The 19,340-nt window shown below is 38.0% G+C and overlaps 1 protein-coding gene across 5 annotated transcripts in view; it reads left to right on the top strand.

Moving 5' to 3' along the window:
- The first annotated feature begins 2,889 nt into the window (after positions 1-2,889).
- slc27a6 (solute carrier family 27 member 6) overlaps positions 2,890-19,340 on the top strand; it is a 40,814-nt gene continuing 24,363 nt past the window's right edge. For all 5 annotated transcript variants that reach the window (XR_015500512.1, XR_015500513.1, XR_015500514.1 and 2 more), the window contains 4 exon segments: positions 2,890-3,461; positions 4,958-5,167; positions 12,094-12,252; positions 16,451-16,575. Coding sequence is in view for 1 of the 5 variants with exons in the window: in NM_001077386.2 (NP_001070854.2) it covers positions 2,990-3,461; positions 4,958-5,167; positions 12,094-12,252; positions 16,451-16,575 (966 nt within the window). In the remaining 4 variants the exon portion in view is untranslated.

Raw genomic sequence — 19,340 nt, forward strand, 5'->3', positions numbered from 1 at the left:
TCGAGTATTTCACTTTCAGAAAAGGAATTAATCAAATTAAAGTTTAGTTCACCCCAAACATTTACTCGCTATTTGGTCACCCCAAGTGCTTGCATACCTTTATGCTTCATTCATCTGGAAGATATTTTAAAGAAGGCTGAAAACCTGTAATCATTGATTTTCATAGTAGGAAAAACAAATAAACATCAATGGTTACAGGTTTCCATAATTTTTCCAAAATATTTTATTTTGTGTTTAACAGAATTAAGAGACTATATAGTTTTTGGTTTGAAACAAGTAAAGAATGAGTAAATGATAACAGTACTTTATCAACCATCCACTAAAGCAGGGTTTTTCAAAGTCTAAGGCAGTGGGCCTCCCTTTTGACACAACTTATCCATTGGCGCCCCCCTCCTCCCAAACACGCAAGCACACACGCACACGCACGCGCACACACACACACACACACATATATATATATATATATATATATATATATATATATATATATATATATATATATACATACAGTATATATAAAGACACAGACAGATGTCAGACTGTTAAGTCACTTTTATCATCATTTGCATGAAAGTGCAATTATTTACAGAGTAATAACAAGTATTTTATTATAACGTTTTTAAAACTAGGATGATGGTTCAATATGAATAGAACAGATCCAAGAACTGTCCATCCCAGTCAAAACAGTCAAAGTTTAGCGAGTCTCATGCTGTCATTAGCCAAAATATCTTGACAAACCACACATAAAGGTCGTGGTTCATCAGCTGGTCCTGTCCACGTAAATCCTAAACTCAAATACTGATCATCTTATTGTCGTCTTTTGGGTTTAAGCCCTGAACTTAAAGGCCTTAAATCGGGGGGTCTCAGAAACCGATCCATTGTATTAGCAGGCATATACCTGTATTGGCGGGCTTGCCAAACAGAAGCGAATTCACAGCTATGGCCTTCTGGGTAAAAAAGGTTTTCTTATTTTGACGTATATATATATTTTTTTGCTTTGTTTAATTAAAATGTTTAAATATAATAAAAAATACATATAATAATTACCCTACCTGTCCGCACCCCTATAGTTGAATTAAAAAATAAGAATAATGTGTTATTTTTTTAATAAAATAAATCTATATTGTATTGCCCACATTTTAAAAATAAATGATATATAGTACATATATTTATAGTCTACACAGATTTATTTACTTTTAAAGCATTTAAAGCACGCTTTGATAAAAAAAATTATTAAAATTAGTAAAAATTAAAGACTTTTAGTATACTTGTTTAAGTTCACTGAAGCAGTAAAAATATATATTTTAAAGGGTATTTGTTGTAAATACAAACTAGCTATATTAAGATTTTGCTAACATTTAACACCAGATGGAAAATAACTGTTTATAGAATATTTCAAAATCACTATTTAGATGCTGTTTATACACATGAAATAGGCTAAACCTTATTAAATACCCATGAGCCACTTGTGACTTTACATCACATTTCCATAAAACAAAAATATTTCCTTTCTAATAAAAATAAATGTTTTCCCAGAGATGGGTTGAGGCTGGAAGGGCATCCGCTGCGCAAAAACGTGCTGGATAAGTTGGCGGTTCATTCCACTGTGGCTACCCAAGATTAATGAAGGGACTAAGCCGACAAGAAAATGAATGAATGACAATAAATGTATTTTCAATCTGATGTGTAATGGGGTAAAAAAGAAGAATGAGTTCATAAGACGCTGGATTCAAACCTTGCGCTTTACAAGCTACGTCACTCACTCTGCTGTCAATTGCGCTCTTTAGTTATGTTGTCTCTGTCAATCAAACAGTGATGGGCGGAAAATTGCTCAAATAGCTTATTCCAGTGAGGTGCGCTATTTGCACTTAGCCCTAATAGACAGTCGAAAATCTGCATTTTTTCCCCCACTCGCATGGGCCCCTGGGCCTGTGCCCATAATGCCCCTTATTTAGTCCAGCCCTGGTCTGGTACAGTATGGCTGCTGTTGCATCATCCTGGTGGATGCTGCACACTGGTGCTGGATAAGGAGATTCCACTCAATATGTAAAGCGCTTTGAGTATCTAGAAAAGCGCTATATAAATGTAAGGAAATATTACTTATATTATTACTTTTTTTAACTCTCTCTTTGATAAAATTAATATTTTATTTGACATTTGAAATGAAATTAACTAGAATAAAACCAATATTACAAACATACTTTGTAAATTCAGCAAATACAGATAAATATTTAATTTTATTCCATAGTATACAGTGGGCTACATATTCATATGACACTAAACTTGAAAAAACGTGATAAGCTCTAACTCATCTGTGCTCGAAAATCTTTATTTTTCAATCCCCCAGAAGCATTTCAAAAATTTGAATACTTGCAATTATTCTTTTACCAAACCTTTTTAAAACTGTAGGCTATATTCAGCAAAAATCAACTAAATGCTAACACCTAGCTTGCAACTATGTCAAAACAATATTGCTAAATTATTTATTTTGTTAAATGATTTAGGTCTATTTTTAAACAATGGGCAAATGTGGTAAACATCCACACACTTTACATTATTTTCATGTGTTTATGAAGCGGGTGTGATACAGTTGTAGCACATGCTCTACTGTATTCCAGGATATTCTAGTCTCTGCACATTCCACAGTTACGAGCGGGTACAGTAAATAAACATCCGAGCGCGCGCTCTCTCTCTCTGATGGGCGTGGAACTACTAAACTATGCGCCACGCCCTGTTACTATAGTAACTCGTATGGTAGACAGTTTAACAGCCTGATAAACAGGACCGAGCGCGTGGCCCAGACGACACGCCCACCAACGAGGGCGGTTGTACAACAACAGTCACGTGACACAGAGCGTTGCATAAATTAGGATGACAGTGGTCTGATGCGTTTTATAACATCCATTGAAGAACTTACCCTGAGCCACTATAACAATGTCAACGGTTTGACAGCTTTAACCAGGTCTGTGCGTGTTTATTTTTTCCAGAGATGTTGTCATGGATCGCGGCATTGCTGACAGGAATCCTCACCGCGCATCTCGCACAGCGCCTGTGTTTTCCATACTTCTGGAAAGACGCTCTTTATTTAATGAAAGTCATACGATACGGAGCGCGTCTGGAAATTTACAAAAGGACCTCACGGATCGTAACGATCGTAGACCGGTTTGTTCAACAAGCACAGCGGTTTCCTGAAAAACCGTTTGTGATTTTTGAAGGAGTGACGTACACTTATGGAGACCTCGAGGCGCGCAGCAACAGGGTCGCGCGCTTGTTTCAAGACACGGTGAAAAAAGGAGACACGGTCGCGCTCCTCATGAACAACGAGCCCGATTTCATCTCGGTCTGGTTCGGGTTCTGTAAACTGGGCTGTGCTGTGGCGTTTCTCAACACAAACATCAAATCCAGGTCGCTGCTACACTGTTTTAACTGCTGTGGGGCCAAACAACTGGTGGTCGGAGCAGGTAACTTGATTTTTGGACAGAGACAACTTCATTAAAGTATAAACAAACAAGTAACGTTATAATGTTTCAGATATTTTAGGACATTTTATGATTTGATTTTTTGTTACTACATAAACTGTATTTTCTATTACCCTACCCTACACACAACCCTACCCCTTACAGGAAACTACACTTTTATTTTCTGGGAAAAAAACAACATCACAACATTCAGTATATATAAGCCCTTTCTTATAGGCTACTCGTGTCATATCAATTTCATTATGCACATGTTTGTCCTGATATGTCACATAAACGCCTACACAAACACAAATCACCAAACAAACAAACACCTCAACAACTAATACTTAACAAACAAAGGACAGTAATAAATGCAGACTCACTAATGAATGAATGAATGAATGACTGTCACTAGCCTCAGATGACTGAAGACGTCAGCTGAGAGAAAATAAATTAAATATTTTATCTATAATATTATATATCTATATATTAGTAATGAACTTAGACCTTTTAATCTTTGACTTATGACACTGGTTATGTCTACAGGTGCTGGGCTATTTTATTAAGTAGGTCTGCAGGTCAGTGGATAAGGCTGGATAAAGGCTTTGTCTTAAGGCATGCAGGCTGAATACAGTACAATTACTGTACACAATTATTATAAACACTCTCAAACATTCAAGATATCATCAATGCTGAATGCCTTTTATATTTCCACAATTATAAGTTAGGATGCTAATTTATTAATAAAACTGTGTTATTATTAACACTGTAAAATGCAATTAGTTACTTGAGAAATTCAGTAAACCTATTGTCTTGACTTTTATAATTATGCAAATAGATTGTTTACACAATAATTACAAGCAAAAGAGTTTACTCTCTGTTTTAAGTAAAGCCAACTAAGTCTAGTGGTATACAGCACATGGAATAACAGCTGGAATTGGGTGTAAAATACATTTATTTTAAATTTTTAAAGATTTATTTTGGGCCTTTTTGCCTTTATTAAGTGGATAGGACAGTATTTCAGACAGGAAGCGAAGTGGGAGAAAAAAAGGGGGTAACGTGAAATGTCTAGGATTCAAACTCTGGACACGTGCTACTGCTACTGCACCAAATGTCAGTGCGCTAACCACTAGGCTATTGCACCGACTTAAATACATTTATTAAGGTTAGTCCTTAACTATGAATAGGTAAGTGATTATTATTTGTAATAGTTTGTGTTATATCAAAGAGAATGGAACTTACGTTGCTCTAAGACCCATATAATATTAATACAAAAAATAGAATTTTAAAAAGAATTTACAATAAATACAATTACATATATAATATAATCAAAAAATACAAATTTGTAAACAATACAATTACACTTAAGCCAAGGGGACATGGCAAGGAGTGCAAACCAGAGTTGTGCAGATGCAAAATAGTGTATAGTGCAAAAAATACTGTATGATCATACTGAATGGTAATTCCAATTATATATGACACATTTATTGTTCTTGTAGATCTTCTGGACAATTTAGAGGACATTCTTCCCAGTCTCCAGGAGGACAATATTACAGTTTGGTCTTTGGGTCATGGAAATTCTCATCCTGGGGTCCACAGCCTGCTAGATAAAATTGAGAAATCTTCACAGGAGCCAATTGCAGCTAAGCGCAGGTCCATCTCCTGTCTCAAAACCCCCACTCTCTACATCTTCACTTCAGGCACAACTGGTATGTGGAAAGCTTTATTTTTTCTTCTGTGTGAATTCCATTGTATCAGGACATTTCTTCACAGCTCTGTTTTTAGGAGGATCCAAACATCTTGATGAGCTGGTTCAGTGCATGATTAGTGGTGGAGAATTCAGAGTCGACTGGTTATGGCCCCGAGGCCAATGCAGGGTCAATTCTCTATATTATATGGACTTTTATTTTCAAAGATGTAGTTCACACAAAATGGAAATTTGCTTTTAATTTAAGGTCATCCATTAAGATTTTTTCCTTCTTCAGTTAAATATTAAAGAGAATTTGTAAAAGCAACTATGGTCCTTGGTAATTTGTAAAATGCAAGTCAGTGGCACTTTTTGGGCCCTATTATACACCCGGCGCAATGCAGCGCAAGGGGCGACACAAATGTTATTTGCTAGTTTCAGCTCGACACAAGTGTCATTTTGACGTTTTGCAACATGCTCTTTAAATAGCAAATGCATTTGCACTCATTTGCCCCAATAGGCGTTCTGGTCTATAAAGAAGGTGTGTTGAGGCGCATTTCTGGCGTGTTGCTATTTTGAGGAACTAAAATAGACTGAGCAATAGACCAGCTGAGAGTAGGTCTAAAGTCCAGTGCAGAGCACGTCAGTTGTGCGCCTCTTTACAAATTGCTTAAAACACGCAGGATGTACAGCAATACAGAAATATCTTTACAAATGAAAAAGTATTAAAGGATTAAAATGTTGCGAGAATTATTATTTTCTATTAATCTAAAAACCAGTTCCTCCATGCCTTCTTCACCTCAGGGGGTTTTTCAGTTTATTTACAACAACTTGCTTTTGTATAATGTTATTATTATCATTAGTATTATTTATTAAATGCATATTTATTATTGTTTTATTAAAAACAAGCTTAGATTTGTCCACTTTGACCATGTGAGGCATAGGACTGACTTTGAATATAACTCAGTTAATTGATCACACTTCGTTATTGTTCATTTATTCGTTTGCTGGAAATTAGAACTGAATTTAGAAATAGTTTTGAAACAAATCTTTGCGCTTAACAAACAAAATTAATTATGTAGGCAAATGGATGTCTTTAGTGGAGAGCATACAACATTTCCTTTTTATTTTCATTTCCTTATCCACGAAAGAGGGAAAGTGAAAGTAAAGGCCAAATGGATTAGACTCATTATCCTCTTGCTGCAGATGCTGTTTAACTGTTTTCTTTAACTGTTTTGAAATGTTCAGTTTTTCCACTTACAAAGTCTAACATGTAAATAGCAAATGCGCCATGGAGTGACACAACTGACTCTTAAAGGGAATGGGAGATGAGACTCTGATTGGTTTATTCTCAAGCAGTGGCGTAGCGCAAAATGCGGAGGCCCCTCTGCAGGGATCACTGTGAGAGGAAGACTTCCTGTCTTCGCTTCCGGGTGGGGAGAGGGCACACAAATTGAGGAGCGGGGAAGGGAGGCGGGGTGGAGCGACAACGCGGATAGCCTTCACAAACTGTGGATCGATCACAAATCGAAAGCGGCGAGAGCGTCAAAGTAGCCAGAAGTCATTCATTTCAATGAGAACCGGCGGCGAGAAACAGAGCGGCGTGTCTTCTCCGGTGTGGGTGTCGAGAAGAGTTGAAATCAAATTAACTTTATTGTATGATCTATGACGCGGTTCGGCGACAAGCAATCAGAATGAAGTAGTCCACCGCAGAGAACACAGACCTGTGAACTTTGGTTCCGACCACAGTTGTTCCCAAGAGTTTGATTATTGCGGTTGCTGGATTTTCAATTATTGAATATGGCGACGAAACAGGGCCCCCTAATCATGCGGGGCCCCTGCGGGCCCGTCCGCTACGTCACTGTTCTCAAGAAACACCTATAACTCATTAAGAGAGTAAGCTCAACCCTGTTAGACCATGCGCAGAGCGTGTTTCCTGTCTTTTAAATAGCAAAAGTGAATTTGTACGTTCTTTTGCGCCCTGCACTTTGGACTTTGCGCCTACATCGTTAAAATAGAGCCCTTAGAGTCAAAAAACACATGCAAGCAAAACAAAATTAATACCTGCAGCAAGTACTGATATACTAAGAACAAAAAGTATTTGTACAATGTTAGCTTTAATCCACAGCATCTGAAAATGTTTCATAAAAATATAGAGTGCAAGATTTCTCATACATAATGACATACACGTAACAACACAGTTCTGTAAATGCTCCAGACTGCCCAGAACACACTCCAAAGCTTTTGCAGAGGTTGTTCAGTTTAATTTACAGACTGATCTTTTTACTTCAGTATTTTCAGTAACCACAGATAATCATTTTTGCCTGACTCTCAAAGTGCTAAAATGCTTTGACTTGCATTTCATGAATCATCAAAGACCTCTTTTTTTAGTTAAAACTTTCATGATCCAAAAAATAATAATTGTAAATTTACCATTTAAAGTTTCAGTTTTGGGTGAACAATAATTTGAAATATTGCTAGATCTGAAAAACCCAAAATGATTTTGTACATTCTCTCCAATCTCTGTTAGTTAATTGGTTTTAATTTATTTATATTATAATTCATTAATTTTCCTTCAGTTCAGATATTTATTTATTAGGATTTGCCACAGTGCAATGAACCACCAACTATTTCTGCATATTTTTAACATGACGGATGCCCGTCCAGCTGCAACCCAATACTGGAAAATTATATTAAAAAATGATTCTGAACAATAAATAGCTGAATGATATTTTTGATTATGATAAGATAACAAACTATATTATGTTAGCTAAATATTTTTCTCTTCAATCAGAAGCATTTTTACATAGCAAAAACCTTGAGTTGAGTTGAGTACTCAAAAATGTTGTTTCGATTAGTTTTTTGTTTTAAAATTGAAAACAAATCTAGTGTTATGTACTTAATTACACGCACATTTATAAGTTAAGTACCCCAAATAAATTAAGTATCCAAAATTGTTACTTTTTTGTTTGTTTTCAAACTTACTGTTCATGCTTGTAAGAAATACATTTAACAACAACATTTTTGTTTTTCGGTAGTTTTTTATTTGTATTAAACCACAGTTTTTTTTTATTGTTTTACAAAACAAAAATATGTACTGTCCTTTTTACAGCGTAAAAAAAATAACAAAAAACATTAGTGTGTGGACTTAAAAATACAAAACTCCATTAGTGTGAGTTATCAACCCAATTTCTTTGGGTTGCTACAAGTTAAATATTGTTTTAAAGCAACTGACAGATATATCTACCTTTAAATTAGCAGCATTTTTAAATTGATGTAATTATCAATATTTTCCTGTTTTGAAAACTTAATAAAATTATTCTGGCACCTTAAAAGTTTTAATCTAATCAGCATTTTAGAATTTTTAAGTTACAATAAAGTATTAAACTATGCAGTGGTAACAGACCTCTTGAGTTATTTTTTTAAAGTGTGCATTGAAAACAGCAAAATTAAAGTGACAAGAGCCTGGTGCAGGGGTGGCCGACCCTGTTCCTGGAGAGCCACCTTCCTGCAGATTTCAGTTGCAACCCATATCAAACACACCTGAGCCAGTTATCTAGGACCTGAACATCACGTGATAATTACAGGCAGGTGTGTTTGATATGGGTTGCAACTGAAATCTGCAGGAAGGTGGCTCTCCAGGAACAGGGTTGGCCACCCCTGGCCTAGTGAAAGACTAGTTTTTTAAATAATATTTGAGTTACAGTTCTTTTTATCAAATTATACGAATTTGATTGGGACTACCATATCTGTGCTTACATGGTCGCACTTAAAACCTGCTGATTGAACACACTTTTTGAAATATGATCAAATGTATTTGAAGATTAAATAACATTTCAGCACATTTAAGTATGTAAAACATCCTCTTATTTATTGTTTTGTAATCATTTGATTAAAAATATATAACAAAAAACTAAATGTAAACTTGTGATAATAAATATAATATTAAAATATCATATAATATAATAAACCCATTGGAAACAAATGTTTTTATGTATAAATGTAAAAGTTATATGTAGGCCCACCCGGAATCTGTGTACATAGAATTCTGGAGATTTTCCTCAGATTTTTAGCCCATCATTAATTCTGTTCATTTACTTGAGTAAATGTGTGTAAATCTATATTTATTCAGTTTTTTACTTAATATTATTGACTAATGTGAAAATGTTCATCTGATTAATGTACAATGCAGTTTGTAAAGTAATATGTTCAGTCTTTTACTAGATATATGATGACAAACTTGCTTTATTTACTGAATAAAGTGAATAATTGGATTTGCATTTTAAACATTAAAGAAAAGTTAAAAAGATAATATTTTTTATTTCATATAATAAGGTTTTAGTTATGATCCTCCCAAAATAATTCAGCAGAAATCCGCAGACTTTTACCAAAATTCTCTGCAGAAATGACAAAAAACGTCCGCAGATTCCGTCTGGCCCTAATTATTTGCTATGTAATTGAATGCAAAAATGAACTTGCTCTTACCTGACATTGCATTAGCCAGTCTTAACAGTTTAGGTGATTGGGCTCTTCTTGTCCATTTCATTTTTTATTTCTTTGCTGTGTTTTGGACGTAATTTGCTCTGTAATTTTTACAGTGGCTTTGTAAGAAAAACACAGACATGGCAGATTCAGATGAAATTAAATTCTCTACTTTTGTAGTACTTTTGTGAAACTTCTCAGGTGACTCCCTTTAAAACTAGTACTGTCCAGAAGGTCTAAAAAGTTGAAACTTGAAAGACAGAGAACAAACCATAAATAAACAGTGAAAAGCCTGGTTGCACAAGTGTGTTGATGTCTCAACTAATTCTTGCTTATGATGGTCACTTCCCAATCTTGTGTTAGGATCTCATGTGTACCTTGTTTGTATGTTTGTTTTTCTCTGGGCTCTGATTGAGCTATTTCAAAATATTTACTGCATTTTTTTTTGTTTGAAGGACCTATAATTGTAAATTACTGAGACCTTTGTTCATATTTGGAACACAAATTAAGATATTTTTATGAAATCTAAGATCTCTCTTCTGTAGTACTGTGTACATTATGAAACAGTCCCTGTGTCATCAGTGGTTTATCCATAATTTTATAAAGCTACGAGAACACTTTATTTATGGCTTTATTCAACAGCGTCATTTCACAACGTGTAAGAGAAGTATGTTTTTTTTTTCTTTCTCAAGAGAAGCTTTCATAAGCCCTTGTGCAAACACATATTTTTTATTTAGCTTCTAAAATCATTTAGTGGGCGCACGGTGACGCAGTGGGTAGCACGATCGCCTCACAGCTAGAAGGTGCTGGTTTGAGCCCCGGCTGGGTCAGTGGGCATTTGTGTGTGGAGTTTGCATGTTCTCTCCCTGTTCACGTGGGTTTCCTCCGGGTGCTCCGGTTTCCTCCACAGTCCAAAGACATGCGATATACAGTGCATCTAGAAAGTATTCATAGTGCATCACTTGTTCCAAATTTTATTCCAAAATGGATTAAATTCATTTATTTCCTCAAAATTCTACACACAATACCCTTATAATGACAAAGTGAAAAAAAAATTTTTTTTTAAATTGTTGCACATTTATTAAAAGTAAAACACTTGAAAAATCACCTTTGGCAGCAATTACAGCCTTAAGTCTTTTTGAAGATGATGCCACAAGCTTGGCACACCTGTCTTCTGGAATTTTTGCCCATTCCTCTTTGCACTACCTCTCAAACTCTATCAGGTTGGATGGGAAGCAACGGTGTACAACCATTTTCAGATCTTTCCAAAGATATTCAATAGGATTTAGGTCTGGTATTAGCCTGATATTAGACTGATGATGAGCAGTGCCTGGTTTTCTTCCAACATAACGCCCGGCATTCACTCCAAAGAGTAAAACTTTAGTCTCATTAGACCAGAGAATTTTGTTTCGTATAGTCTGAGAGTCCTTCAGGTGCCTTTTGGTAAATTCCAGGTGGGGAGTGGCTTCTGTCTGGCCACTCTACCATACAGGCCTAATTGGTGGATTGCTGCACAGATGGTTGTTCTTCTGTGAGGTTCTCCTCTCTCCACAGAAAAACGCTGGTGCTCAGACATTGTGACCATCGGGTTATTGATTACCTCCCTGACTAATGCCCTTCTTCACTGATCACTCAGCTTAGATGGCTGGCCAGCTCTAAGAAAAGTCCTGGTGGACATCTTCCACTTATAGATGATGGAGGCCACTGTGCTCATTGCAACTTTCAGAGCAGCAGAAATGTTTCTGTTATCTTTCCCAGCCTTGTGCCTCGAGACAATCCTGTCTCGGAAGTCTACAGACAGTTCCTTTGTCTTCATGCATGGTTTGTGCTTTGACATGCACTGTCAACCCTGGGACTTTATATAGACGGGTGTATCCCTTATCAAATCATGCATAGTCTACTGAATTCACTACAGGTGAACTCCAATTAAGCTGCTGAAACATCTCAATAATGATCAGGGGAGACAGAATGTACCTTTGCACAATTTAGAGCTGCACTGCAAAGGCTGTGAATACTTCTCTACATGTGAGATTTCAGGTTTTTTATTTTTAATAAATTTTAAAGAATTTAATTTTTTTTACATTGTCATTATGGGGTATTGTGTGTAGAATTTTGTGAAAATAAATTAACTAAATCCATTTTGTAATAAGGCTGTTAAATTTAAAATGTGGAAAAAGTGAAGCGCTATAAAAAACTTTCCGGATGCGCTGTAGGTAAATTGAATAAGGTAAATTGGCTGTAGTGTATGTGAGTGTGTGCAAGAGTGTGTGGGTGTTTCCTAGTGTTGGGTTGCAGCTGGAAGGGTATCCGCTGCATAAAACATGTGCTGATTAAGTTTGCAGTTTATTCCGCTGTGGCGACCCATGATTTAATAAAAGGACTAAGCTGAAAAGTGAATGAATGAATGAATGAAAAATTGCATGAACTGGGTTTTTCTGTATTGTAATGGTGTGTTAACTGTTGCAGGGCTACCCAAAGCTGCAGTCATCACTCATTTGCAGTCCCTGAAGGCAGCAGGTGGATTTTGGGCATATGGCGGTACAGAAAAGGATGTAATCTATACCCCACTTCCCTTGTATCACAGTGCTGCCTCACTTGTAGGCATTGGAGGGACCATTGAATTAGGTAAGTCTCTTATTTAAACCTTTTCGAACTGCAGTTGTGACCAATATAGCAATATTGTGATAATGTAATAAATGACATTCCTTTGATGTAATCTACATTCATTCAGGGCCTACTCGCACTATACTATCCGAACCGTGCCCAGGCCCGTTTCCCGGATCGTTTGAGAAGTGTGAGTGCTCTGAATCGGGCTCAGGCCTGGTTCACTTGGCCAGCCCTGGCTCGATTAGAAGAGGTGTGCCTGAGCGCGGTTCACTTGGGCTTTGGTGCGGTACGCTTGTGTGTGAGTGCAAAACACGCCAAAGCCGAAACTGAAAGCGAGACGTGACTTTTTAGGGACGTTTCTTATGGATTATTAATCATTCTAACTGTTCAGTGAACGCAAAATGCCATAGTTTTTTAAAGTCACAAGCCCCTCACTGCATGACAGCTGCACCTTTAGCAAACCTCCTAATTCCTGCAGCACGAGGGCTTTATGATTGTTTATGAGTGTCAAAAGTGGCTGTTCGGCAAAATATCTGACTGTGTGTCACTGCATCCCAAACAATATAACTGAAGAAATCCCCACTGTGCTGAGCGAGAGCGCTTCTGACCACCTGCGCATCATTGATGACGTAAGCATGCCCATGCCTGATTGTAATGTGAGTGGGACAAGCGTGCTTTGGCCCGGTTCGAGGCAACTGTACATGGTGTGAGTACGGCCTCAAAGATTGGGCAAAAGATTGTGACTTCGAAGAGCATTCAAACATTTTAATTCTTTCACTCACTTGCTCTCATGTTGTTCCAAACAATTAAAGAAAATATAATAACCTCTTTTTTGCGATCAACTTTGTATTAGACACTGACAAATAACATGAAACAAATGTTTAAATAAGAATGTGTAATAGATATTATCGGCATCTTGACAGTCAGAAAAAAGGGGAAAAAAGGAGGGGTGGTATATACTAACAAAAACTAAGTAGCAGGATTGCAATATACTTTAATTCCTTAATATAATTGGGGAAAGTGGTAGAAAAAATTGCCAGGTGTCAATGGTTACAGGTTTGGCCTTATTAATCCAAGCTGTTGTCCTGGCACAAGTCACTATTTGAATGGAGGCTATGAATCTAGTGCGTTTCTGCGCACACACACATGTAGTATGAAAGGCGACACGGTGGTTCTGTGGTTAGCACTGTCGCCTCACAGCAAGAATGTTGCTGGTTTGAGCCCCAGCTGGGTCAGTTGGCGTTTCTGTGTGGAGTTTGCAAGTTTACGTGGGTTTCCTATGGTTTCCCCACAGTCCAAAGACATGCACTATACTGTAGGTGAATTAAATAAGCTAAATTGGCCGTAGTGTATGAGTGTAAATGCAAGAGTGCTGAGTTGCGGCTGGAAGGGGATCCGCTGTGTAAAACAAATGCTGGATAAGTTGGCGGTTTAATCTGCTGTGGCGACCCCTGATTAATAAAGGGACTAAGCTTTAAGGAAAATTATAGAATGTTATGTGAGCCAGTTCTGTTTCACTGTTTTGGATATATAATTTTTTTCTTTTTCATTTTTTAAAGTTGGATAACACGCATTTAAAATTCTATACTTCAATCATCTCTCGCATTCACAGAAATGGCCACAACACTACTATATTACCTGCTTTCACTTTCGATTCAATTTGTCCTATCATTCAACTTTAGAAGTCTTCTCCTGCAGTATAGTGAGCTTTGAAATTGTAGAGATATGCTAAAACAAACCGAGATGCACACTGATTGGGTGATAATATATTGTACTTAGTGAAGCAACGCTGCCTAAAATGTACTAAGGCTGATAAAAAATGAAATTTTGCTGTTTTCTGTGTTGATATGGCTTGGAACTATACTCTCATTCTGGCCTAATAATCAAGAAACTTTGCTGTGGTACCATGGCTGCAGTGGGAACAATATTACGCATGCCTAATTGCAAATTTTCATTTTCCATCAGTCTTAGTTGACAAAGTACAGAAGAGTCAAGCTTTAAACGGGAAAATTGTCTGAACTTTTTGGTCACTTTTGAGTGAGATGCTAATGGTCTAATCTGATTCAATGATCTATGCTAAACTAAGCAAAAAATGCTCCTGCCAGAGCCAGAGATCATCAGAATGGATTAAGTGAAGTTTAATTTATTAAACTAATTTCGAGAGGAGTACGCGCTCATGATTAACCCAGCTGGCTCATATTAGCTAATCACGATCCTCCAATCAAGGATCCCGAGTTCTTATATATATCCTCCTTTTCCATTTACAACTATCTTCGTCTTAAAGAACCCCCCTCCTCCCCCTTCTTCCACCTTTATCCAAAATAGGTGGCTCGGCGGCCCAGCAACCAGCAGGAATTCCAATGGCTCCGGCTCCTTACTTGAGCTTCTTGTGTCTCTGCGTGGAGCTGGCACGTTTCCCCTGGGGTTTCAGTTCTCTCCCAAAGCCTAAATATGCTCTGCATTGTAGACCACTTAAACCTAAGTCTCTTTTACTAGTCGTCTCGCTCTTAGGAAGTTCACCTTGGCCATAGCTGCGGGGGAGTTTGAGATCGCCCTAAGCTCAATCTCCCCGCGCCCCACAAAGGGAGGGAGCCCTGCACTCGAGGATCCCTTGAGCTCAGGGCTCTCTCCCGGGACAGCATTCCAAATAAGCTTTCGTAAGTCATGAGCTAAGTGTGAACTCTTGGAAAAAATAGTCAAATGAAACCGTTTGTGGTGAAGCAGTGGTGCAGTAGGTAGTGCTGTCACCTCACAGCAAGAAGGTCGCTGGGTTGCTGGTTCGAGCCTCGGCTCAGTTGGCATTTCTGTGTGGAGTTTGCATGTTCTCCCTGCCTTTGCGTGGGTTTCCTCCGGGTGCTTGGGTTTCCCCCACAGTCCAAAGACATTTGGTACAGGTGAATTGGGTAAGCTAAATTGTCTGTAGTGTATGAGTGTGTGTGTAAATGTGTGTGTGTGTGTGTGTGTGTGGATGTTTTCCCAGAGATGGGTTGCGGCTGGAAGGGCATCCGCTGCGTAAAAACTTACTGGATAAGTTGGTGGTTCATTCTGCTGTGGCGACCCCGGGTTAAAAAAGGGACTAAGCTGACAAAAAAATGAATGAATGAATGTAACCATTTGTAAAATGAGCCTATTTTCAAAAAGTGGAGTGTTCCTTTAACAATGTGTACTGGATTTAAAGAGTTTGAGTGATTGCCAAGTGTTTGCAAAACACAGACCCCTGTTCTAGATACCATTGATCGGTCTGATTCAAGTGTACATCTGTCATTGCCTAATGCAGCTGTTTGTAAAGTCACTGCACATAGTTTGTTTACATTTGACCTTAGATGATCATGAAGATTATTTCACTTTAATGAGTTTGGATTCATTCATTTAGCATTGTAATACAGATGATACTTTAAAGAACCCCTGGGGGTTTTGGGGGTCTCCCAACAACAGGCTGATATTCATGCAAGATCGAAAAACACTCACTTTCTTTTAATATGCATTTATTTTTTACCTAATTATCCCAACAACTCTCATATGATTAGTTTTGCAATTCATTGGTTCTCAAACCCCTTCTTAGCACGATGCTAATCTGACAGAGTAAAATGCCTACCACCGCTTATCAACAATATTGAAGTAGTCAGAGTGTGTAGTATATGTGTAAACATACCTGCCAACACTCCTACCCCAGCCCCCCACCCATTGGCATTTTGGGACGGTCTGTGAAACTCCTGGGTCACCAACATTGGTATAGGATCTGATCGCAGCGGTGGCTCGTTTCGTAGTAGTTACTAACACCGCAGTACACAGTATCCGGTTCTTAACGGTGTTATTCAGACATCTCACCCCCGAACACGACTGTTGCACGTGTGTAGGAACAGCTGACAGTGGCCATAACAATAACAAATTGGAACGCGAGCTCACAAATGCATTTAAATCCATAAACAAAGCGGCACGGGTTACTTTTTCAACGTTAAAATACGACAAATTAACTCATGAATGGTACAAATTCTGGACATTTGTCAGTGCAGTCTTTCGAACCACCTTGGCTACGGGCCTGCAACTGAAACATTTCATTCAACATACTTAATTTCATGTTCACCGATTCCAAAATGAATGAACATTTTAATGATCTGTAATAGCAATTGAACTTTCACATTTGTTGTATCAAACTGGATGTTTGAATTTATTTGCTTAGCAAGTTCATATCTGTCTCTATGCTTTTGCCTTTTAGGTGCCACTTGTATTCTAAAGAAGAAGTTTTCTGCCTCTCAGTTCTGGAATGACTGCAGGAAATACAACGTCACCATTTTTCAGTACATAGGAGAGCTGTGCCGATATCTGTGCAATCAGCCTATGGTACAGTACTGCTTGCTCTCTCTTCATTTAAATGGTTTCCTCATATAATTCGATGCACTTGGGTCATTCTCAGTAAACAATGGCACTTTTGTTGGATTATTTACAGATTATTTATTTATTTTTGTTTCATTTTTATTGAAATTATGTAAGATTTTAACCATTTGTAGAACATTCTGACCATTTTTGGTACTAAAGCTCTGCATTATTTCAACCTTTTCAGTAAGTTCAATAATTATTGAATATTTTTTAACTATATATTTAGGAATATCAGGATTTTTTATTTATTTAACCAATTTATTTTCATTTACCAACAATACCAAGGCAAATAAATTTAATTCACCTTATTCTTAGCCGAAAAGCAGGCGCAGCCCTTTTTATCTTTTTGGCTAGAGACTTCCGGTCTCATTCACTTCTAATAATTTTTAGACATTAAAAACTGCTTGTTTTGCTGTTTAATGTTGCAAACTGATATTTTCTTATTATAATATTTTACTTGGTCTGTATAGTCATGCAAACATTTGTTTGTAGAGCAAGTAGTTTTCTGCTGTTTATTATTCGTAGTCATTTCTCCCATAGGCAACTGAATCGAAAACTCTAAAACAATCGTGAAAACAGGCGCTCTTCCACATTTTAGAATAAGGTCAATAGTCAAAAACTGAAATATTTAAACACAGAGCCGGAGCAAGCTGAACTGCCGCTCTAGGCAGAGGACTATCACGCCGCCCTCAACCCCAATGTGAAAACGAAAGTGACTGGTCATAAAGTGAGGTGTCGCGGTCCTCTTTTCTGCTGCCCTATGTGCGCATATAACTGAGGATGCGCAGGTGCTGAGGGAGGGAGGTGTCGTGGACACCGCGCTCTCTATTTTGCCGCCCTATGCGCAGATATAACGGAGGACGCGCGGGTGTGGCGGGCCTCTATACTGCCGCCCTATGCGCGGATATGTAAATGAAGACACGTGGGTGCTGATGGAGGTGTCGTTGACGCTTCCCTCTCTATTCTGTCGTCTATGCGCAAATATATCTGAGGACGCTGGTGGTGAGGGAGGTGTCGCGGACATAACTGAGGATGCGGGTGGTAAGGGAGGTATCGAGGACGCCGCCCTCTCTATACTGCCGCCCTAGGCGGCCGCCTAGGTCGCCTCAATGGACGCGCCGGCCCTGTTTAAACAAGATATCTTTTCTCTTTATAATAAAATAAAAGTCTTATAAAAAAAATAATAAGTCTTTCAGATGGATACATCTTATTTGTATTTACAATCTCCTCTCTGCTGCTACACGGCACTTATTTTCACGTGTTGCTATTTTGACCTGAAGTAACAAGCATGAACACGTAATTGGCTTAACAGTTTACTATGGGCTTTGCGCATGCGCTCCCCTAGCGTCTCTCGTAACTTGGTGACCATCAACTATTTTCACAGAATATGATGAACGGAGAAACCATTGCTGCCGCTCCGTTGCAAGTTTATGGAGAAAAGTAAAAACTGCTGCAGTGTTTGGATGCACTGCATTTGACTGGGGTGATTAGTTTGCCGTTATTACTGAAATGTGTATATTCCATACAAAGTGTATAGCAGATTGGTTAGTTCTACTTACTTGAATCACGGTGCGCTCGGGGCATTCAGAAAAGTTGAGATGTTTTCAACTAGGTGCGGTTGGAAAATTCAACTGCGTCCATGTGCAACATGCCATTGGAAATTACAAACTTACACCCTAAGCTTTTTTGGGCCCAGCAGACAAATTTTAATTAAAACTGTAGCCTTCATACCATATCTTTTTTTTATCAATATTGATAATGGTGTTCGGTCAATAAATATATATACCGATTTTATTGCCTAGCCCTAACCTGTCCCCTTTTTCTTGACCCATATGCATGTACTTTGTGTGACGCTTTTGTTGACATCCAACTTCGAGTCCTTCAGTTTAAAGTCAGAAATGCTTGGTTTTAGTTTTGTCTCATAACAATTAGACCAGTCATAGTCCTGTTAACTCCACATTATTGCCTTCATTATGCTTCATGCCTCATTACTTTAACCAACGACCCAGGACTCCATTATGCAGGAGTTCACTGCAGAGTGTGTCTTTGGTCACGCAGACAGACTCTGTAATGAAAGAATCCTCGGTGAATCTATGAAAGTGAACTTTTTGGTTTGTGTCGCGTTTTCATGGCTGACTGACAGACAACTCTTTTGTTAATGGTTCTCATTCATGGTTCATGTGCGTCAGGACATCACCGTGCCCTACAGTCTGTCAAAGATCTCTTTGTACCCGTTCTCTAACATGGCCTGGGCAGTCACACCGTATTCATCAATGTGGTCAAGACAGACACACTGCTACACGAGCTGAGCAAACACACAAACTTTTACAGTAACAAACAAATAAGCACACACATGCTGCAATAGAAGAACCCTCAAATTATTCTAAACATGATGTCTTTAAAATGCGACGTCTCGTGGAAAATCAAGAAATAATGTTTGTCAGTCCAGTGATGAGTGTTAACTGCCAGTATACTCAAACACTAGGCTGTTGTGAACATAGAGCTGTTCTGCTGGTCTGACTGGGTTGTATTGTTCACCCACACACACTGTCTCACTTGACTTGAGACAGAGAGTGTGCTTTTTGACATGCAGTAAGAAAGCATGTAACATCCATTCAGGTTATCCTAGCATTGAATTTTTGCCTAGACAAACATCACTCACATTGCAGCACTAAATGAATAGCCTTGAATCCTGGTGATGTATTGAAAGTTCTGTTAAAGACACTGAA

Source organism: Danio rerio, chromosome 10 (genome assembly GCF_052040795.2).
Source record: "Danio rerio strain M-AB ecotype USA chromosome 10, GRCz13ab, whole genome shotgun sequence".
NCBI classification, from domain to species: domain Eukaryota; kingdom Metazoa; phylum Chordata; class Actinopteri; order Cypriniformes; family Danionidae; genus Danio; species Danio rerio.